Source organism: Marmota monax, unplaced genomic scaffold (genome assembly GCF_021218885.2).
Source record: "Marmota monax isolate L192 unplaced genomic scaffold, Marmota_monax_Labrador192_F-V1.1 WCK01_AAM20220418_F8-fsc00043, whole genome shotgun sequence".
Lineage (NCBI taxonomy): Eukaryota > Metazoa > Chordata > Mammalia > Rodentia > Sciuridae > Marmota > Marmota monax.
In genome coordinates this window covers 9,098,283-9,121,974 of record NW_026691982.1, presented here as the reverse complement: position 1 = coordinate 9,121,974, position 23,692 = coordinate 9,098,283, and the positions used below count along the sequence as shown (strand labels likewise).

The following is a 23,692-nucleotide window of genomic DNA, read 5'->3' as shown; positions in this document are numbered from 1 at the left end:
TGCATTTTGGTTTTTATCTTCATTTGCTAAATAAACCGAGTATATTCGTTTTAGTATTTTTTATAGATTTAAAAAAAAATATTTATTTTTTTTAGAAGTAGTTGGACACAATACCTTTGTTTTATTTTTATGTGGTGCTACGGATCGAACCCAGGGCCTCGCACGTGCTAGATGATCGCTGTATCACTGAGCCACAATCCCAGCCCCTTTGTAGATTTTTAAGAAGGGAATGACACCAAGTCTGGAGACTTTATAAATAAGTTTTACAGTTTTGCCATTTCTTGATCTAAGAGATGATGAAAAGTTGGGAGATAAATTATATAATGCTTGCCTAGCATGTGTGAGGCACTGGGTTTGACTCTTAGCACCAGATACAAACAAACAAATAAATATTAATAACTATAACATTTTTTAAAAGGATTATATTTCATATTTTTGAAGTATATAATATGACTGGTTTAACATTAAATGAACACTGACTGTTAATTCATTTTTCTTGTTTGTCATTTAGCATTTACTTTCCTTTGGATAACACATTCACAGACACAAAATAGCTTGGTTACTAAAGTTTGGGCAATCCAATGAGTTTTGCTTTTTTGTGTGGGTATTAATCAACATGTCACAATGATATATGTCTTCTATGGTATGTATCTTTTGAAGTACAAATAAATGGAATCAAGTCAAGTTAACCAAAACTGTTACAATTTTTTATAAAAGTAATATAGTATGCAAGGTATATTTTAATACATTTAATAGAACCATGACTAAAATTGTCTATCCTTTTACTAAAGGGGGAGGAGAACAGGTTTTTAAAACTTAATAATTAGCTGTTGGAACTATTATGTATACATTTTTCATATATTTTACTCTTGGATTCAGTATTTTACTATTAACTTTCCATGATTTTTATCATCATATCTTGGCTCCTTTCGCTACCCCCAGACTTCCCTGTGGAGGCCTTTATTTTTCTGCTTGTATCTTGAGTGTTTACTGGAGCAGTACCACTCCCTAGGGACTGCTGTGCTTCTCTGGAAGTGCTTGGCTGGGGTAACATTAAATGAACATTTGACAATTCATTATGACAATTAACTACCATTTTTTTCTGTTGTCCTTTTAATGTGTATTTTCCTGTGGGTAGCATATTCATAAACAAAACATCCTGGGTATTAGCACAGTCTCGTTTCTCTTTGGGTGTTATTACATTATTAAAAGTAATTTAAATACAGGTTGAGCATCCCTAATCTATAATGGATCAGAATCTGAAACTTTTGAGTACCAACATGATGGCACAAGTGGAAGATTTTACACTTGACCTCATGTGATTGGTCACCTTAAAAATATGTTATTGCTGGAGGCGGGGTTGTGGCTCAGTGGTAAAGTGCTTGCTGTCATGTGTGTGGCACTGGGTTCAAGCCTCAGCATCACATATTAATAAATACATAAAATAAAAGGTATAAAAAATATATTATTGCCAGATATGTTGGTGCATGCTTGTAATCCATGCAACTAGGGAGACTTAAGTTCAAGACCAGCCTCAGCAACTTAGCAACATTCTGTCTTTAAAAAGAAAGAAAATTGCCTTCAATCTATATTTATAAGTTGTATGTGAAACCTAAATTAATTTCATGTTTATATTTGGGTCCCACCCCCCAAGGTACCTCATTATGTATATGTGAATATTCTAGAATCCCACCCCCTGAAAAATCCCAGATCCAAAACACTTTTTGTCCCAGGCATTTGGATGAGGTATGTTCAACCTATATTAAAAGGCAAATTTAATGTTAAAGTTTTGTTGCAGTCATGATATAGGGTATAAACTAACATATGAAGATATAATCTAATAAGCTAACAATAAAATAGATGATTTTTCAAAGTTGTATAGAGTGATGTGAATGAATTGCAAGAAATTGTTATTACATTTGCAGAAAGCATGGATTGCTTTTGCTTAGTTAAGAAGATACTAGCAGTGGTGTTAGAATATGAATTCTAGTTCTATAGTAGGTATGGGTGACATGGAATATAAGTTTCATTTAACAAGTATTTAGTACCACATAAATGTAAATAAAGATATTGTGTCCACCTAAAAAACTAAAATATATTAACAACAACAACAAAAAAAGCTAGTGTGGGGTAGATGGTATGTGATCCTGTCTTCTAGCAACCCCCAAACCATTAGTTATAAAACAATGCAGGAGAGGTCTAAGAGAGAATAGGAAAGGATGGTAAACATCAATAGGATAATAGCACCTTTTAATAATCAACTTGAGATTTTTACTACATGTACATTGAAAGGTAGAAAAAAGAAAAAAATTTAAGAATGAATACAAAAATGTTGTAATTTTATGGGTGTGTTGTGGGATTTGGGGAGGTGGAAATGCTCAAGTATCTGAGATGAGTTGTATCTTTTTTTAGTGTCTGTGTGGGGGAACTGATCAGAGAGTGTCTACATGAAGAAAGGCTGAGAGCTCATAAATATGTACAAAGCTAGTAGGAACCCAAAATGAGACTGGATAACTAATCAATTTAGAAGCCATTAGGGAATTTTGGCAATAGAGGACTACTTATATCAGACGTTGTGGTAAGTTCTTGTAGTATTAGCTACTTTTAAGAGGCAGAAGCAGGAGTTTGATACCAGCCTGGACAATATAGCAAGATCCTGTCTCAAAGGAAAAAAAAACACAGAATTCGGATAAATAACTAGTGATTTGAGGAAAGATGGATTTACAGGATGCATTTACAGGCAGGGAAAGCAATTGAAATAACAGGCAGTAAGGTTGGGGAAGAAGGGCAGAGATCAAGAGTTGCCAACTGAGCCTGGGGGACGTGGTTCAATGCTTGCCACGTACCACTTGGTACCAAACCGTCAGGACTTGGGGGCTGTAATTGGATGTGTGAGGGGTTTGTTTATAAGAAACAAGGCTGCAGGGGCTGGGGATGTGGCTCAAGTGGTAGCACGCTTACTTGGCATGCGCGGGGCGCTGGGTTCGATCCTCAGCACCTCATGAAAATAAAGATTGTGTCCACCGAAAACTAAAAAATAAATATTTAAAAAATAATCTCTTAAGAAAGAAAGAAAGCTGCAATTAGGATTTTTTTTTTACCTGAATGTCAGGTAATTTTGATATTGCCCACTTTTAAGTATAATTAGGAAGGGTGAGGGTCAGGCTTTTCTGACACTTCAAAAAGTGTTCAGCATATAAACCCTGGTGTTTAGGAAAAGGTCTTGGCTGGATATTTTTTGATTATCAGTAAGGGAAATGAAAATAGCAGGACAGGATTTATATAGATTAGGGTGGCCGAAATATCCTTTTATACATCTGTAAACTGTTTATTTAGATCTTGCAGCAGTGGGTTAACTGGGACTCATACTGCAATACATCTAAATCCCTACTTCATAGAAGTCAGTAATTGCATTCATTAGGTACTGAAACAAGCATGTTAAAGATGGGGACATTTATTATAGATGGTGTTATTTATACTTTGTCAATGGCCGGCATGAGGAAATGTGGAAACCAGAGGTGGGCTAACACCTGCTCCCTCTTCCTGAAATCCTCCTTTGAGATCTAGAAATAACTCCTTATTATATCATTTTATCATTTAGGTCTAATAAAATCAACCAACCTTTGCAGGTCACAGTGGTGCATGACTGTAATCTGAGCTACTCAGGAGTCTAAGGCAGAAGGATCACAAATATGAGGCCAGCCAAAGCAACTAAGCAAGACACTGTAAAAAAATAAAAAAAGGTTTGGGAATGTAGCTCAGAAGTAAAGCACCCCCCAAATAAAACAAACAAAAAACCACACCAGCCTTCCAATACTACTTATGCATAAACTATATTTTTAAATTTGAAAAATGATATGCACCCAGTACACAAAATATGAAGTGTCACAAAATGTGAGTTTCCTTATGCTATCTACTGTGTACCCAGCTTCTCTATCCAAGGGCAGCCATTATTTAGTGGTTTCTTTTGTATTTTTCTAGAAGTTCCTATGCATTCAGACAATAATTTGTTTTTAGCATATATACAAATGTAAGCATGCTTGTTTCTACAGCTGTATTATTTCCCTAATAATTTTGGAGATTGTTCCAAATATATGCATATGAGACATTCTTTATTCTTTTTTACACTTATTGTTCAATATGTACCAGATCTTTATTAGGTAGTTTATAATTTGTGCCCCCTCATCTTAAAACATGTAATATGTCTTTGGATATGTATTACAGGGGACGTGTCTGAACAGGGGTAGGACTCCTCATGGAATTTCTTGTTCATTAGGTCTCTGTATATAATACATCTTTCTGTATATCCTGACTATGATAAGAATTTTTTGTTTCCTGCAGTCTCAACCAATACATAAAATCAGTAAAGATCAGACACTGGTAAAACTCATGGGATTATTGCAGATGAAAATAAAAGTTTGGAAATAAAAATTATAAATTGAACTTGGGAGAGCTCTGAAGCTAACTAGTGAGAATTCTAGAAATCAAGAGACCTAAACTCTTAATACTTAAGGGCTGGGGCAATGAAAGTGCTTGTTTCTTGGTCATATTATTATAGGTTGGAGAAATAGACATGTCTTATCTCATATATTCACGGAAGGCCCCTCTGAGGACTTTAGCTTGAACCTGAACGATCAGATGAGGGAACAGAGAAGGAAATGTTTTGCAGCAGAGGCTTTTTCCAACTTTTATCCCCCATCATTATGGTTCCCTCCACAGACGCCTTTTTAGACATTTTTTTTCTAATTGATTCCCCTCCAGGGAGATGGACAAGCCAGTTAACTGCTTACGTACTCTATATGTTACATCAGTGTTAAGACAAAACATAGAACTTTGTCCCCCCACTCAGCTTTCTCCCATATGTGGGTGATTATTGCTCCCCTGAGAATGCAAGATTCAGAGCATTTGCCATGGTAATTAAGATTATTTTCCTCCAATGAAATGAGAAATCATTGTAGAGATTTGGGCCCAGGTAATAATAATGTGATCTAGTTTATGTTTTAGAAAAGAACAGTTTTAGCTTCTCATGGAGAACTGAGCGGAAGGAGAGCCAAATGAAAGTAGTGGACCATTTAGACCAGTAAGAAGAGATGACAGGTGATGGTGGCTTGTCTGTAATAACCACTACTAAAGATAGATTCATTAGAGGAGATAGAATAAAATGGATATAGTGGGCTGGGGTTGTGGCTCAGTGGTGGAGCACTTCCCTGGCATGTGTGAGGCACTGGATTCTACCCTCAGCACCACAGAAAAATAAATAAATAAAATGAAGGAATTGTGTCCATCTGCAACTAAAAAAAATTTTTTTAAAAATATGGATATAGTGCTGGATGGTAACACATGCCTGTAAACAGTAGTTTGGGAGGCTGAGACAGGAGGATCCAGAGTTCAAAGCCAGCCTCAGCAATGACGCTAAGCAACCTAAGGTGCTAAGTGAGACCCTATCTCTAAATAAAACACAAAATAGGGTTGGAGATGTGGATCAGTGGTTGAGTGCTCCTGAGTTCAATCCGTAGTACCCAAAGAAAAGAAAATAGTATTAGTGGGTATCAATAAAAATTGCCTATGGAGGGCTGGGGATATAGCTCAGTTGGTAGAGTGCTTGCCTTGCATGCACAAGGCCCTGGGTTCAATCCCCAGCACCACTAAAAAAAAAAAAAAAATTGTATAATTATCATAAATTATGTATATATGTATATGTATGTATCTCCTATGGAACCCATAGATTTGTAGGAAACATTGAGAAATGAGAAACTCAAGTTTGATTTTGATCTTTGCTAAGGTACTCAAACGGCCTTGAATTTAGAATCCTCTGGAGTAGCTGAGGTTATAGGCTTAAGCGACTGCACTTGGCTATTACTGATTTTGTGTTTTATATTAATATAATTTCAGTCTAAATTTTTTATTACCAACACAAATTATTACATTTTAAAAATAGGACAAACTTTAAAATTTTTTTTTAGATTTCACAATCCCTTTTTAGAAGATGTGTTAGCATTCCGTGTTAAGCCAAATTGCTAAAACATTTAACTGTATCTTTACATAAGTACAATTGTTGGGATGTCTTGTGATTCGGAAGTCTTGTGTACATCAGTGAGCACCAGATGAAAGAATTCTTACTGGTAGTGATCATATTTCCTCTTCACATTTAACATCCATTTCACCCTTATATTTAAATAAATAACAGCAGATTATCTTTTATGCTGTTTAAGTAATTTCCCCCAATGAAATATTTACTTATTTATCATAAATGAATATGTGACAAATTCTGCAAGAAATTGTTTTTCTTAACAAGTTGACTTACATGTTATCTTCAATGTAGATGTGCTTTATATATATATATATATATATATATATTTTTTTTTTTTTTTTTTTTTAATTTGTTGATGGGCCTTTATTTATTTGTATGTGGTGCTGAGACTCAAACCCAGTGCCTCACGCATGATAGGCAAGCGCAGTACCACTGAGCCAAAACCCCAGCCCCGAGATGTGATGTTTTAGGTGGTTTTAAATATATGGTAAAAAATGTTGCATATCAACTGGATAATCTGTTGTCAGTGCCTTTTTGTGGCCTATGAACATGGTTGCTAAATTAATGTAAGTAAATGTGTCTGTGGGGTTCTTAGATGGGCAAATATTTTGCTTGAAATACTGATCTTTGAACGAGAAGTGGAGGATCTTCAGGTAAGTTCATAGTGTTTGTGTTATCCTGAACTAAAATGCAATTTACTGTTACTGTGGTCCAGCTTGCAACCCTGATTATGCACTGATAAAGGAAAAATTTACATGTCTTTTTGTTTGGTATTTTGGTTGTGTGGTCACTAGATGATAATGCTGGACTTTTGTTTTTGAAATGCTTTTGTAGGAATTTGGGGAAATAAGGTTGATAAATTTGTTGGTATCTTTCACTGTACAGTATTTACCTTATTACGCTCCTCTGCACACTTGAACTGTTAATTTTTTCTTCAAAGTAATTAATAAGGTTTGACAAAATAATCAATTTGTATATTATTTGACTTTAAGTGTTGAACTTTACATTTTTTTTTATAACTACAGCAAATGTTACCTCATGATCTTCAAAGGAAAAGATATTTTCTGTGTTAGTATTGTAGGTATAATGCTTTGATATTTTTCTTTAGTATTTTTCTAAATTTTGAATATATAAATGATTCTTTTTGGGGGAGAACAGGGAATTAAGGGGCACATGGCCACTGAGTCACATCCCCAGCCCTATTTTGTATTTTATTTAGAGACAGGGTCTCACTGAGTTGCTTAGCACCTAGCTTTTGCTGACACTGGCTTTGAATTTGCGATTCTCCTCCCTCAGCCTCCCGAGCTGCTGGGATTACCACTGTACCCAGCTAAATGATTCTTAACTATATATGTATGTATGTATGTTGAAACATGATCTTATTTTAGGTATTTCCTTGTTTGGGGGTTTGTTTTAGAGCTGGGGTTTAACCCAGTTCTTGCTAGGAGAGTACTCTACCACTGAGCTACCAGCAGCTCCATAGGTACTTTTTTCTTTTGAAGGGGGTGGGCACTGAACCCAGGGGTGCTCTACTTATTACTGTGCTACATCCTCAGTGCTTTTTATTTTTTGAGGTAGGGTCTTACCAAGTTGTTGAGGCTATAGATCTTCTTCCCTCAGCCTTCAGTGTCTCAGGAATTATAATTGTGTGCTGTCACACCCAACTCATACTTGTTTCTTAATTTTCAGTTGCTATGTGAATTTCAAAATTATTCTTCTTTAGTTTAAAACAATTAAAATTTTGCTCTTTAAAGCTTTGGACTAGCCTGTGATAGCTCAATTTCTATATACTTTTTCCCGTTTTGCTTCTTAACAGTTAACATAATATTTGAAATTCATCAATATTGTTACATACATCAAATGTAAGTGGTTCCATATTTTTAACAGTATACCATTAAATGAATATGCCACATTTTGTCTGTTCAGTTTTCATTTGATATAGACTCTTGGGATAGTTTCTAGTTTTGTGGATATTATGAATAAAGCTGCTATGAAGACTCATGTTCCAACAATTTATATATTCATTTTTTGGTGAACATATCTTGGAGAATTGTTGAGTATAGGGTAGGTGTATGTTTCTTAGAAACTGCCAATATTCAAAAGTGTAAGTCCTATTTTATATTCCCACAGACAATGTATGCGATTTTATGTTGTTGTACCTCCTTGTCAATACTCTGGATTGTCAGTCATGTTAATTTTAGCAACTCTAGTAAATATGTAGAGCTGTTTCAATTTCACTTCCTTGTATCTTCTGGTGTGGAGTACTCTTCATTTACCACCACCACCCCCTTTTGTGGAGTAAGGGGGAGCATTCAATTACCTTTTTTGAAGAAAGCACTTTTGGTTTTCCCTTATTGCTATTTAACTAGGTTGTGTGGTTTCATGGTCATCTGATGTAGAATCAATTACATAATATATAACTACTATATATAATATAATCTTTTTGGTGTACAAATGAGTTAATGCAGAGATAGCTTTATTTGAACTCTGAAAAGCCAGAAGATGTTGGAATACAGAATGTTCCTATTTGGACTTTTCTTTCTTGCAAAATATGAACTAAAAGATGGAACTTCTTTTTTAAAAGTTATCCAGTTGTTCAGTTAACTGACCTTGTATTCTAATGTTTCATTTGCTCATCCATTTAACTTATATCAAAAAGTAAGATGTAACTATGGATGTATTTTCAGTTGTCTCATAATTGTTTTCATGGCATTTTCACAAGTTTCTCTGGAAAATATTGCCTTTTGACTTTCTAATTTTTTGGGGGGCCATTATTTACTCCGTCACTATTTCCCTATAGTGTTTGAAGATATATTCTTTTTTTTTTTTTAAGAGAGAGAGAATTTTTTTTTAATATTTATTTTTCAGTTTTCGGTGGATACAACATCTTCATTTTATTTTTATGTGATGCTGAGGATAGAATCCAGTGCCCCGCGCATGCCAGGCAAGTGCGTTTACCGCTTGAGCCACATCCCCAGCCCGAAGATATATTCTTTATTGAATAGAAAGAATCTATTAACACTGGAATAAAATAACCAGTGAAAAGCACACTTACTTTTTCCTTTTCTTTCCTGTCCTTCTCTTTTTTCTCTCAGTTTGTGGTACTGGGAATAGAATCCAGGGCCTCATTCATGCTAAGTAAATGCTCTACTGCTAATATACAACCCCCCAACCCTTATTTACTTACTTACTTACTTACTGGGGATTTTACCTAAGGAGCGCTTTACCACTCAGCCTCATCCCCCAGCTCTTTTTTTTGAGACAGGGTCTTACTGAGTTGCCCATGTGGGCCTCGGCCTTATGATCTTGTCTAAGCCTCTCAAGTAAATGGGATTACAGGTGTGTGCTACCATGCTTGGCCCACTTATATATTTTCCCTGTCCTGAATTACTGTAAGTAGCAGTTTTTAATTTATTGCTTTAGCATCCAGTATTGAAGTCTATCTTTGGCATGAAAGCAAAGGATCATACTCATGTTTGATAGCATCTCTCTGAAACCTACGAATTTCAGAATGTCCATTTCTTGGGAGGAATTCTACTGTTGAATAATGAGTGTGCTAATGGAAAATGCAATTTTTCATGGCTTGAAACCACAGGCATCTACTTTAGAGGAAATGATTCCCTTTTAAGTGATTTGTATAGCAAGATGTTCAATACCCATTATTAATAAAATCCTGTTTCTTGAATTTTTATAATACATATGTTGTAATTTGAACTATTCAACCTCCTGGGTGTTCAGTTATATTTTATCTACATTATATACATACCTGCCTTAGAATTTATTTTAGCAATTTATATATTACATAAAATATATTGTATGTAATATATGAATAATAGTAGGCTTATGTACTTCATAGAAATAAAGCTATCTCCTTTCACTCAAAGACTGGGAGAATGTTAGGAGTATTGTTACATAGTTGGCTATTCTCTTTAAAATATACCTTCTTTAATATTTTATCTCCTAAGTCGTCATAAAAGCATATGTGGTACTGACTACATTTTTGACTGTGTGAAAAATTTCTCTACTTCATCTTAGGATATGGTTAGTGGAATACCCTCCCCTTTTTTTTCCACTTTAAACAATTTAAATGGTTTGGAATGACAAGGTATAGTCAAACATTAACATGTCCATAGTTCTTATTACCTGAATTTTAATTCTAAAATTAAAGACACTACTTTTATCCAAAGTGGTTGTCATGTAGTCTTATATGTATTAACTTTTTTTTTTTTAAGGATTTCAGTTATTTAAAATTTCAGTTAAGGAATTATTCTAATTATTCTATGCAATTATTGGTTAACCCTCACCCCAGTTCCATCCCCCGGCCTTATTTGGCAGTGTCACTTGGTGATAACTTGTTTTTCAGAATCAGAAAATACTAAATCCATCTGCCTTTGCGTATCAATTTTCCAGATTTTAAAATTAAATTAGAAGCTGGCTTCATTGGCATGCACCTGTAGTCCCAGCGACTCTGGAGACTTAGGAAGATTGCTTGAGTCCCTGAGTTTGGGGCCAGCCTGGGCCCCATTAAAAAACAAAACAACCCTTCAAATTACTGCTATCATCAGATGGATGTACTTGTACAATAGCTCACTGTGACTTTTATCAGGTTTCATTACAATGTACTGTAGGGTGGTACACCTGTAATTCTAGTGACTTGGGACTGTGAAAGTAAGATCACAAGTTTGAGGCCAGTTAGAGCAATTTAGTGAGAACCTGTCTCAAAAATAAACAAAAAATAAAAAGAACTGGGGATGGAGCTTAGTGGCACCTTGTCTCTGGATTCAATCTCTAGTACCCCAAAACAAAACAAAGCAGTGTACTATAAACCTCATTGCTGTAGAGTGCTTGTTTTTGGTTTGGGGCCTTGTTTGTGCATGCTAGGCAAGTGCTGTGAGCCAGGTCCCAATCCTCTAGTGGCTTATTTTTGAATATTGAATGTAAGTATTAAGCCACACTTTTGACTAAATGTTGACAAATAGAACTTGGCAAAATTCTAAGGATTACCTTTCCAAGTTTCATTAAATTTGATATCTTGTAAATTTCAGATTCAGTTTTGAAAAGTTGAGAAGGCTTAATTTAACATTTTATTCGACTGTCATTGTATTATTAAGAATAATTAAGTAATGCTGTTCAATTTGGTTTTATGTTTCCATTTATTTTCATTGTCGGCCTTAATTTTACCGAAGGTGGTTAGAAAGATGTTAAAAATTTATGAAACCAGCTTAAGAACACAGATGAATTTATGAGATCTTCAACAAATACCTTGCATAGGGCTGGAGATATAGTTCAATTGATAGAGTGTTTGCCTAGTGTGCTCAAGGCCCTGGGTTTAGTCCCCTGCACCACCAAAAAAACAAACAAACATAAAAACCTTCCATAGTAGATAGAATGCCAGTTGCTGGTAGAAATTATAAAAAATAATTTTTAATTGATTTGTGACAAACTTTCAAAAAATATTACAGGTTTTTATGGCAGAGACTATGGTTTTTCTATTAGTGAGATGCATTAGCAAATTTCCTATGAAGCACATGTAAAACTCTTGATATGTTTTTCATGAATAAATTTTTGGGGTGGGTAGGAGTGTTTTATACTTCAGGTAACTTTGTGCCCTAAATGAGTTTAGAAAATAATACTTCTCGATTTTTAGGGTAGAGAATTCCAATATTTTGTGGTCATGTACTCCTAACATAAAACTTTTTAAGATTAACCACAAATTTATATGTTTGTGTACTGCTATTAATATTTCAGTTATTTTATAGAACCATACATTTTATAAGGATGAGATAATTTAAACCTGTTTCCACAGAAAAATCTTGGGTGTGTGCTTTTTTGGACAACATTGGTCCAAGGTAGGAAGTGTCTTTTTCTGATAGTGCACAACAAAAATATGTGTATGTTCTGCTTTGGCACAAGTAGAATAAGATTTTGTAGGTATAGTAGGAATCTATCTTTGTTACATTGAGAGAGCAATAATCCTTTTATACAAGGGCCTGTGGAAATTGGGACTTGGCAAAAAAGTTTTCTTACAATATTTTAAAAATCCTACCAGATTTAAAAATTACTATTTAGGATTTAATAGTGTTTTATGCCAAAACAAAATTAATCTGAATTTTAAGTTTGCATACTTAGAGGAAATGGGGCATATTTTAAATTGAAGGAAAATCTTCATTTAATGAAAATTAGGTCTTTTCATAATGGAAACTTTATACCGCAAAATGGTATCTTAATAGAATCTTGGTTATTGTTAAGAACTTTGAAGAGATGAGTTAAAACTTCTGAAGTCAAATTTTAAAAGGCTGAATCTGATTTGTGTTTCTAGGGTAATAAAAGACGACATGGATGAAGCTTCTGAAACTCCAGCTTCCAGTATAATTCAGAAGAGTTAAAGACCAAAAATGCTACAACCATACTTTATTTCAGGTCAGTCAGCATCTGTACATTGATGCCAAGTTTTTATTTATTTTCAATTTTCCCATTCTTCCTAATTCTGTTGACTATAATAAACGTAGATACATGCTAATAAACATGTAATGTAATCTTTATAACAAAATTGGCATAGGCACATTTTATCCTGATACCTTCAGCAAATATTACTTTAAATGTATTTCTTTCCTAGCCACTTTATCTGGTGATGGCAAACATTCTGTCCTGTTTTAGCTTCTGTAGGTGTGGTGCTGGAGACAAGTGATGGCATTGCCTGAGAGCTTATTAGAAATGCAGGATCTGCAGGCCAGACTCAGAATGATCTCCTGAATCAGAATGTCCATTTTAACAAGGCCCCAGAAGGTGTGAGCACATTGAGAAGCACTGATGGGTCCCATATCCTTTCTAAGGTATTGAATATCAGCTCATGCACCACAAAATTGACAGCTGTTTTGCTTATTGTTTTCCAACTCTAGAAAGTTAATCTTGGGCTTTGGTTATGAAATGTGGCTCTGAGCAACATCATTGAGAAACTTATTAAGAATATACATTCTTAGACCCCATCCCCAGAACACTTTGGGGATGTTTTCTTAAAGCCTTTAGGTGATTGGTGGTTGAACCATCAATCAGGGAATTACTAATTTAAAAGAATTGCTCTGGGGCTGAGGTTGTGGCTCAGCGGTAGAGTGCTCGCTAGCACATCTCTGTGTGAGGCCCTGGGTTCGATCCTCAGCACCACATAAAAATGAAAATAAACAAAATAAAAGCCATGGTCCCTTAAAAAAAAAAAAAAAAGAAAGAAAGAAAGAATTGCCCTTTCAAATGTTTGTAGAGAATAACTTGATATACATATGGGCATTTTGTTGGGATTAAATTTTCAAATGGCTGTATATGTATATACCCTTCCTTAAATAAAATGTGAAGCAATCTCAAAATATATGGATAATGGAAAATCTAATGTACAGAGGTATCTTTGCTACACATCAAAGCTGTGGCATTAAGTAGCCTTTAAACAGAGGTAGAGAAAGAAATTTTATGTTTATCAAATGACTTTGTCATTGGTTGGTTAAAATAACTGCCATTTGTTATAGATTTCATTTTCTAAGAATGTTAGTGGAAATAAATAAAGATAAGAAAGTTAAGTAATCAAAATGCCAAATATATTGCTGGGCTTGGTGGCACACACCTGTAATCCTCCTCAGGAAACTGAAGAGGGAGGATCACTAGTTCAAAGCCAGCCTCAGCAATGGCAAGGTGTTAAGCAACTCAGTGAGACCTTGTCTCTGAATAAAATATAAAATAGGGTGGGGGGGTGGCTCTGTGGTTGAGTGCCTGGGTTCAGTCCCTGGTACCAAAAAAGAAAAAGAAAAAAGACAATGTATAATTCTAGTGAAGGCTATAGCCGCTGCTTTTATTATAAGAAGTTAAGAAATACCCTACCCCAAGATCAAACCCAATGCCATGTGCTCCTAAAGCAGTTTCTTCTTTAGGTTTTTTGAAGCACACCCAAGACTAGGTATGAGCTTTGTGACAGAGTGCTTGCTCAGTATGTTCAAGGATCAGGTTAAGCCCCAGCACCACAGTGGAGGGTGTGTGTGTGAGAGACACACACAGAGAGACATGACTTAAGAAATTTTCACTTTGTATTACAGAATCCCCTGAAGGGTTTGTTAGAAAGTGCTCCTGGGCTCTCTGAGACATAAGCCTAAGAATGTACATTTTAGCTCCCAAGTGATGCAACCTTGCACTGGGACATTTTCTTTTATAGTATATCTCTAGGTATTTAGATAATGCATCAGCTCACTTTAGGTAAAACCAGTGGCCTGAGCCACTGGATTAAAGAACAATTTTATAGGTCAAATGTACTAATTCAAATTGTGAATATTTTTTACATCTGCTGTTCCATGATTCTAGTCCAGCAAATTATTTTTAGAGCTGGATATGGTGTTGTGTGCTTGTAGTCTGACTCAGGAACCTGGGACAGGAAGATTGCAAGTAAGTGAAGCAACTTAGCACTCTGTCTCAAAATAAAAAAGGGCTGAGGATGTGTCTCAGTGGTGAAGCACTGAATGGGTTTAAAGTGGGTTAAATCTTCAGTACTAAGAACAAAAACGAAAACCTTTAGAATGAAACCTTTTAAATTTTTTTATTTAAATAAAACCTTCTGTAATAAAAATATACTATGGATATTACTTCTTGCTAACCAAACAATTTCTTTTTCAGGTCAAATCACTGGAGAAACAAGCCAGAAAACACTATGGATTCTTCCACATGAACAATTTATAGATGAATGAGTAATCATAACACTCTGTGTCCCAGGGCAACATTTTCTGCAGTTAAAAGTGGTTATCTAGATCATAAACTTAAGTTTCCAAATTAAATCTAGGTGTTACCTACTACTTGGTGTGGTGGTGGTCTTACTGGCTGATTTTGAAAAATATTATGGTACAGCCCACAAACTCAAAAATTATGAGTTTTCAAACTTCCTTACTGAAACCACTAGAAGACTATGATCATCCTCTCTGTCATGAAATTTTAGACTGAAGAAATTGTCTGCATTGGGGTGGAGGCAAGCTCAATAGTATAGGGCTTGGGCTGGGGATGTGGCTCAAGCGGTAGCGCACTCGCCTGGCATGTGTGCGGCCTGGGTTCAGTCCTCAGTACCACATACAAACAAAGATGTTGTGTGTGCCGAAAACTAAAAAATAAATAAATATAGGGCTTATCTGGTGTGCGCAAAGTCCTGGGTTCAATCATCTGCACCAAAATAAAGCAGATGATTTAACTCAGGGCATGCATTTAACTGAGGGCTATGAGCAAAGGTGTGTAGTGAATTATGTAATGCTTAGATTTCAGTTGACTGGTAAGGTTTCTTTCATACCTTGAGGGAAAATCAGGGTTAGGAATCCCAGCTGTGTTCTGTAAGGAGCATAATCTGCCAATCAGAATGTGGATTTCATCAATGAGCCTTTGTTTAACTCTACTTATTAAGATTTGACACCTGTAGTTATATACTTTTAAAGTTTAAAATTTTAGGAGTTTATGTTAATTTCATCAGTATTGAGCATTTTCAAAATTCTTCATCTTGTTATTTCATGAATTGGATTTTTGTCATCCTGCTCTTTCCCTATATTTTGCTGATTGCTCTCCTTGAGCGTTTTTGCTTCTCCCAGTTTATATGCCAAACAGTTTCTCTTTTCTAAGTGCTTTCTTAGTCATTTGATTGTTCTGACTCTTGCTAGCACTGACATGTTAACATCCATGACCAAGTGTATATATAGCTCCTTGTATAAAGGTGATATATAAACTAGTACTCAAAAGGTAACACCTGAACTTCAAATTGAAGCAACCAAATCAGATTCTACCAATTTAGAATATCAAGATGGAGCTAGGCACAGTGGTGCACACCTATAATCCCAGTAGCTCAGGAGGATTGTGAGTTCAAAGCCAGCCTCAGTAACTTAGTAAGGTCTTAAGCAACTCAGCGAGGCTAAATAAAATATATAAATGGGCTGGGAGGCCTCAGATTAATGCCCCTGGGTTCAATCCATGGGACTCCCAATAATTTAAAAAATTAGGGTAAAAAATAGATAAATAAATTTGTTCCTGAACTGAAAACTAGCTCCCTATCATTGTTCAACATTTGTAAATTCACTTTCTTGGGTACTAGGTATTGCAGAGAATGTGTGATATACTTTCTACTGCAGTCACTAGTAAAATAGGTCTTAAAGTAACCCAGTTATTTTTGTCCTTCCCTCTATATACACTGGAAAATAATGTCACAGAGGAAAATGATGCTTTTTTTTTTAAGTTAGGGTAATAAAAGATTACTTTTTTTTTTTTTTTTTAGTGAAACATGGCAAAAGTGATGCATTCCATTTGTTGTGGTTATCTAGTCCTGAGAGTGCCCATTATTGTACATAGTTGAAATATACAAGGACATTACTTTGGCCATGTAAAAGTCTTAATATAAGCAGCATTATCAAAGGATTGCTACCTCACTAGAGAACTTGCTTAGGAGCAATAAATAGCTTGCCAGGGAATTTTTAGTTGATTGAAATCCTCTTCATTATGCAGAACTTCAGAATTTAATTATTTTTACTTACCCACAAACACAAGTGGGCTTTTTGTCCATCTATTGAAAAACTATGGGTTAGAGCAAAATAACTGTTAAATTGTGTGGGTTCATATTTCTGTTTCTACTAAATGTACAACTTACTGTCACATCTGGGGAAAGCTGTTAGTACATTACGTTTCATGTTTTGGTCAAATTAACTTGTCCACATTCCTAGTCGAGTTTTGCCTGTTGACTTACTACAGCTTCCACATTTGTCTAGTATACTAAACTCTAGAGGAACTATACAGATTTCCTAATTGGTTTGCAGGTTAGACAGCCCTATCTCCTTGATGAAATGGATCACTTTGTAATGTTTTCCTATAAGGCTGTTCAACTTAGGGATAATTTTGAGGCAAATTTTACTTCGAGATTCTTTTATATGTCATTGATTATTAATCCCTTTTTGTACCCGCACCATTACTAACACAGACCTCCTAATTTCCCCCCAGAAAGCTATGAAATCAGAATACTAGAATGCTGAGGTGAAAAGGTTCAATCCCAGCCATCAGTTAGCTAGAAAGAAGTCCTGAGACTTTATATATTTAAGATATAAAGGAGGGGCTGGGGCTGTGTAGCTCAGAGGCAAAGCACTTGCCTCGCACGTGGGAGGCACTGGGTTCAATTGTCAGCACCACAAAAAAATAAAGATATTGTGTCCATATACAACTAAGAAATAGGAAACAGACCAAGATCATGTTTTATTGAGGAAAAAGAAAAAAGTGGTTTTAGGATATAAACTCAAAATGATTTTCTGAAATATTTACACAACGTGTACTGTGTGAAACTTTTATTTCACATAATGAGAAACTAATGAACTCAACAATTGCTTGAAGAGGTCATGAGGTCTGTGGCAGTCCCTTCCTACAAGGGACAATGTGGCATCCAATAATGTAGTGGCATAACAAGGCTCACCTGAGACCCAATGCCAATCTTCCTAGTCATGTTCAAAAAGGGTACAGGAAATGGCTTTTCAAAATTACTTGATAGTTCACATTTTATGCTCATAGGCCTCACACAGTTTAGTTTAAATTCTTGCTGCATTTGAAAGGTTAAGCAGGCACTGCACCTTTACAAAAGTATTGTCACCTCCATCCTTTCTGATAGGGGAACCTCTATATTAATTACCCCATTACCACATTATATCAGTCATCCTTCACAGCCAGAAAATTCACTTTATTCAGTGCTTGCATGATTTGAATACAGATGCCTCCTTTTCTGTAAGTAAATGCTTTGCATTTTTTTTTTTCTTAACACAGAGATTCACCAAGGACAGTAGAAAATTGAGTCGAAAAAGTCTTGTTCTTTAATTTTCTTAAATAATCCTCATGTATCTTTCCACATTGTGGAAAAAAAGAAATACGCAGTCTGGATATAATGCTAAGATTGCAGAATACTGGCACACATCTGTATTTTATATGTATTATAGTCTGACACTAACAGATGACAAGCTTATACTGTAAGAAGTTTACAGATGAAACTTTACAAAAGTTTTAGATGTGCCAGAATTCCAAACTGCTCCAAAAAGAGTACATAGGACTAGGTCTGAAAGTAACTCCATCCCAGTTCTGTTTGGTCACTGCAGCTGCACTCTGTATGCACCTATCAGCAGCTTAACCTAGGGAAAGGAAAAATGTATGCATTAGTATAGAACTACAATTTCCCTTTCTCACAAGAAAGAACAACATTGCCAAGACTTCAGTCATTGCTATTTTAATAAAAAAAATTCCAAGTGTTTATAATTTGTTTTTGTTACTTCATTATATTATCAGATCTGTTTTAATCCAGCTTCCTTTCACATGGAGAGGTGATGGTCTAGACATAACAATGGCAGTACCAATGCCTAAAACAGGGGTTACAACTGCTAGACAGAGATGTTCTCAGATTTAACCTTCATCCCATTCCTGCCACATTGTCTTACAAATTTTTCAAGTCAGACCCCCATGCATCCAGTACTCTTAACCATAAGGAGTACTCCTCTCCATGACAGGCACACTGAAATTTCCAGAGACTAAGATAATTTTTTTCTAAATGATCACCAAATATCATGGGACAGCAACCTGAGTAGTAATGCTAAACATGAAACGAGGACTCTTACCTTGGCAGAGGGTGCTTCTGTCAACCTTATAAAGAGCTTATTGGGGCCTGCAACAGGGCTGAAGGAGTAAACAAAATGACTATCCTAGAGTAGAAGGAGACAAGGAAACAAAGTTAGCATTTTTTCAGACAAACCTCAACATCTACAAACAGATTATAACTTTAGTACTAGGGATTCTCACAATGGTTAGATAAGCACTCTACTGCTCAGCTACACCCCCAACCCTTATGTATTTCAATTTTGAAACAGGGTCTCACTAAGTAGCCCAGACTGGCCTCGAATTTGTAATCCTCATCCCTCAGCTTCTCCATTCCAATGGAGAATCGTGTATAAATCAGTGTCCTACAATTTCTTTTCCTTTGATTTAAAAAAATACAAATCATAGAAACAATATCCAGAAAAATGTCTCATTCAGCCCAAGGAAACAATTTTTGAAGTGGCAAAAGAAGTATATAAAGATTCTTCAAGATCTTTTACTTATGATGTCCAAAAATTTATAGCCACTGAAAGATAATGACTAAAATGAGCATAAATACAACCAGTATATACAATGGTTGTATTTAGGAATTTGAGGCATTAAAGTTTCCTAAATTTTAAGTAAATATTTCTTTGGAATTATGATGGTAAGAGATCTGATATTCGAAACTGGTACTTTATGGTATTCTTATGTCCTAAGAATTTACATTCAGAATAATGTTGGTTCTAAGACAATATGGAAACATTGACAAAAATTTAGGATGAGTATGTGAATTTGCTCATTCCCAACAAGTGGTATATAGATATAAATTTAAGTAATATGAGCTTTTAGTTAGAAGAACTTTCAGTATTGGACTACAGAAATTCTTACCAGAAAAACAGGAAGTTGAAATTTATCATTTAAAACTACAGCTTGTACACTGCATGGTCCACAGAGCCGAGCAATAACTTCTTTACCCAAAAAGTTTGCATGAAAAATAAAGAGGAGGATGCCAGAGCCTGAGGGAGGGAAGGATAAGGGAGTTATTAACTTCCAGACCCTGAGGCAAGGCACCCCTGCAAGATGGGAGTCTCAATGAGACTCCACCCAAAATTTATGGAAGACCCTCACTCTTCCACTTGTCTTTTCAAGCTACTGGAAGTATGACACAGATTTAGCTCTCTAGCTTCATAATGCGACTTTCCCTTGCCTAAAGCACAGAGGATCAAAGGCCTGCAAAGAACGTACGGGCAGTCTTTACTTTTAGCACCACTATCAAGTAGCAAACAGGATGTGAGGTTGTTTTTGTAACTTTGGGGCAGGGAGCACAGACAGCCCTCACTAGGGCCTGCAGTGAATTACTGGCAGAAGAATCACAACTCTTGCTTTAAGGACAGATTTCTGTTTCTGCCAAACAAAATGACTACATAAGTGTCTTAGAGGAGTGTTGTTCATTAATTCTATTGAGGTAAGAGTTGTTTCAATAAAAAAAATCATATTAACTGTAGCTCTTAAGAAGCCATGGTTGGTCTATCTAAATAAACTCATCTATAATGTAGATGAATTTAAATATCTAAAACTTTTAATGTGCTTACAAATCACAAGACTGACAGAAGGGCCAGTCTGGGCCTGTGAGCCTACTGCTTGTCTTTAGACCACATTCAAGGATCAGGGTTTAGAAAAATCTATCAGGGTATTAATTTAAAGATGACAGGGCATCTTTGTAGGATTTCAGATGAATAATAAGAATTTCATAGGATTCAGACATTGTAAACTTGCAGCAATTAACAAAACAAAAATAAACTTGGTAGGCCCATCAGTCTAGTCATGTCAGTTCCACCAAATAGCCCATCCCAATAATGTCTGGGTGAATAGTCAAAACTACAAAGTATGACTTCAATGCTGAGTTCACTGAACACTAACGTTATAATTGGCTATCTTTAATTGGTGTAACTGGACTTAATTTTCTTTAATACATTTTTCACTGATGAATACACACTTTTTAAATAGAGGTTGGAGACTTAACAAAAAGCCAGAGCCCTGCTTCTTATCTATAGCCAGAGACAGCGTTATCTGTACCTTCTGTATGCAGCCTCTTTGTCCTAAAGAAGGGTCATGGTCTTCCTAAACAGGAGCTTTTAAGCAGTGGCTAGAAAGCAGGGCTGTAGTTTACATTTCTGTTTACTAAAATTTACGGGGAAAGACTTTTCTTTTTAAAGGGGCAAAAATTATTAGCAGTAACAATTCTAGCTTAGAATATTTAAACTATTTTTAGTAATGCTCTAAAAACAGTTATAATTATTAAGACTCAACTCCCATACATTTTAAACAGGGTTAACAGTATTCTGAGGACCCTTCAACATTGCCTGGGATTGTGGCTCAGTGGGGTCTCTTTTCTGCCACAGCAGCTCTGCTGCTAATTTTATTTTACATAATTATTATACATAATGGCACTTCCTTCAGGTTTTGTTCAAAGAAAGAGTTGTGAAAATCAGTTGATAATTGTGACACTTCAAACTGAAAGAAGCATGAGGATAAAGTATAGGTTTACCTTCTGGTATGTTTTGTGGAGGTTTATAATTGAAATCTGTTGAGAAATCTGGCCCCTCACAGAGTCGATGGCATGCTATTGGGAATACAGGTTCCAGTAGAGCAAGACGAGCTTCAAAGTAATCCTTGATTGTCTCTTCTGCCACTCTTGAAAGCCTAGTAAGAGGACAGGACTAGAGCTGTTAATGTAGATGAGTTTAAATATTGCATTATACTGCATAAACAAGAATGTTAATGAACTTTAAAAAAATGTTTAGTGGAACGTTAGCTAGTCTAATTTGATAATTACACATGGTATACATGTATCAAATTATTACAAAGGTATCCCATAATTTGTACAATTAAAATTTCAGAAAATATATATTAACATAGAAAAGAACAAGACAATTTATAATTTAGAACAACAATCTGCCTGCCCAGATTGAACGTTTTATTCCTCATCTTGCTCCTCTGCTCTTTTCCTCTTGCACTGGGTACTGACATAATGTACTGTGAATCCGTCTCACTGGAATTTAAGTTCCAAGATGGGAATTGTTTTCCCTACTGCTGCCTCTATATTCCTGGTACAAAGAAAGACTGTGCTTAAATAAATACTTGCCTAATGACAAATGAAAAATCAAAATTGAGAGCCCCTCAATCCTGGAAAACAGGAACACTGGCCAGTGGCTGGATCCTTGCAGCTATCCCATGTGGACAGAAGAGATGAACTGGCTTTCTGAGATTCCCAGCAGCTATATAAGGCACGCTGTGGAGCAGGCAGTTGGAGATGCCAGCACAGGGCCTTTTTGGCCTTTGGTTTCTTGTCTAAGATGTATTTTCTGTTCAGAACACAGATGCTATGTCTGGAATTACAGCAGCACTCTTGCAGAGACCAAGAACCTAGTGATTTCTTAATATAGTGAGATTAGGTGGTGAGAAGAATGGCTCATCCTCCTGGGGCTGCCCTACCCTAAGATACTTCTTGTATAGAAAATAAGCACTTTACTTTCTGCAGTTATTAGCTTCTATTTCTAGAATTTCTGGCAAGTCTTACCAAAAGAATTTTTGTTTTTTGTTGTTTTTGCAGTGCCTGGGATGGAACCCAGGGTACTTGCACATGCTTGGCAGGAGCTCAATGCACGCCGAGCACACCTTGGAGGGGTTACACACCCCCGGCCCACCAAGAAAATTCTTAAGTGATTAAAAAAAAATTGCATTATAAAGTATGAACTTTGAATAAAATAAAATTTAGAATTCAGGGGCTGGGGTTATGGCTCAGCAGTAGAGGGCTCGCCTCGCATGTGCAAGGCCCTGGGTTCGATCCTCAGCACCACATAAAAATAAATAACAGTTACTATGTACAATTACAAAAAATAAATATTAATGATAGTGTGGGAGGCTGTGGAAATAGCAGGGCAGCAATAAACCTAAAATTGCTTTAAAAAATAATTTTGAGAAAATGTCAGCCAAATTAAGTTCATACTTAAGATTTTAAGGCAATACTCTCGGATATGCCAATGTTATGTTCAAATTTTCTAAGACTTTCATAATTCATCTACTAATAAAAGAAACCCATTGGGACACATACTTAACCTTTTTCTAAGCAGTTGTCTCACATTTCAATTATGAAGTGTCCAAATAGATACATAATACTATGAGACTTAACCATGGTACCATCACTTCATACTTACGTCTCTAAATGGCTCTTCAGCAAATCATACACAAGCACATTGTTACACTGCTTTGCAAAATGCAGCGCACTATTTTGGTGCTTTGACAAAATATTGCAGTCAGCTCCACATTCAATTACAAGCCGTACAATGTCTGAATTTCCTCTTTTACAGGCCTATGTCAGGAAAAGAGTAATAATTTACCCACTTGTAAACTGTAACTACAAATTAGTGTCAGTCTCTCTTTCACACATGCTTAGGAGTTCTTTGGGAAAAGGGCAGGGCATGATGGAGAAGGGGCAAGACAATAGGGGGCCAGGTCTCAGCAAGTGTTAGCAACTGTGAGGCATACTGCATGTACCACTAGACCTCCCTGACACACTCACCAGGGTGTACTTGTCTGCCAACACTTTGCCCAGGCTCTCCAGACTCCCACCTGCCATCCTCCTTTCACTCCCCTGGTCTTTCCCACACTTTGGCTTTTCTTATATTTCTGTCTCTTATTTTCAACCTGTGGCTAGGCTACAGTTACTGTCACTAAGAATGATGACTCACACATATGAATTTCTACCCACACCTGTCTCCTAGGCTGTGGGTTCCTCATCCTAAGTGAAATGCCTGCCGAACAGCTGAATGCCCTGCTTGCCTCTGTGCTGCTTACACTCCCAACTTAGAACAAGGCCTCACCTGTTACCATAATCTGTGAATCCTATAAAGTTGTAGAACTAATCTACTTTTACCCCTGTCACTATTTAGGTATAGACCGCCATTTTTTCACTTAATTTTAGAAGCCTGCCTAAAAACTGCCAGTCTTTTCACCAATCCATTCTCCCTCATCACTAAGGACTATTAAAACATCCAATTGATCCTT

At 35.9% G+C, this 23,692-nt stretch overlaps 2 protein-coding genes across 4 annotated transcripts in view; one reads left to right on the top strand and one right to left on the bottom strand.

The window, feature by feature from the left end:
- The window catches only part of Pspc1 (paraspeckle component 1), a 94,721-nt gene extending 79,868 nt beyond the window's left edge, over nt 1-14,853 (top strand). Inside the window, exons 9-11 of one of the 2 annotated variants that reach the window (XR_006852290.2) lie at nt 12,351-12,451; nt 12,689-12,864; nt 14,678-14,853. The gene's annotated coding sequence lies outside the window, so the exon portion shown is untranslated. The remainder of the gene's footprint in view (nt 1-12,350; nt 12,452-12,688; nt 12,865-14,677) is intronic. The other variant, XR_006852292.2, reaches the window with a different exon arrangement.
- Nucleotides 14,854-17,723: 2,870 nt separating this feature from the next.
- The window catches only part of Mphosph8 (M-phase phosphoprotein 8), a 43,199-nt gene continuing 37,230 nt past the window's right edge, over nt 17,724-23,692 (bottom strand). For both annotated transcript variants that reach the window (XM_046447467.2, XM_046447457.2), the window contains exons 10-14: nt 22,843-22,997; nt 21,174-21,328; nt 19,514-19,641; nt 18,667-18,750; nt 17,724-18,186 (exon numbers count right to left, since the gene is read on the bottom strand). In XM_046447467.2, the coding sequence (XP_046303423.1) occupies nt 18,145-18,186; nt 18,667-18,750; nt 19,514-19,641; nt 21,174-21,328; nt 22,843-22,997 (564 nt within the window). In that variant the 3' untranslated portion in view covers nt 17,724-18,144. The remainder of the gene's footprint in view (nt 18,187-18,666; nt 18,751-19,513; nt 19,642-21,173; nt 21,329-22,842; nt 22,998-23,692) is intronic.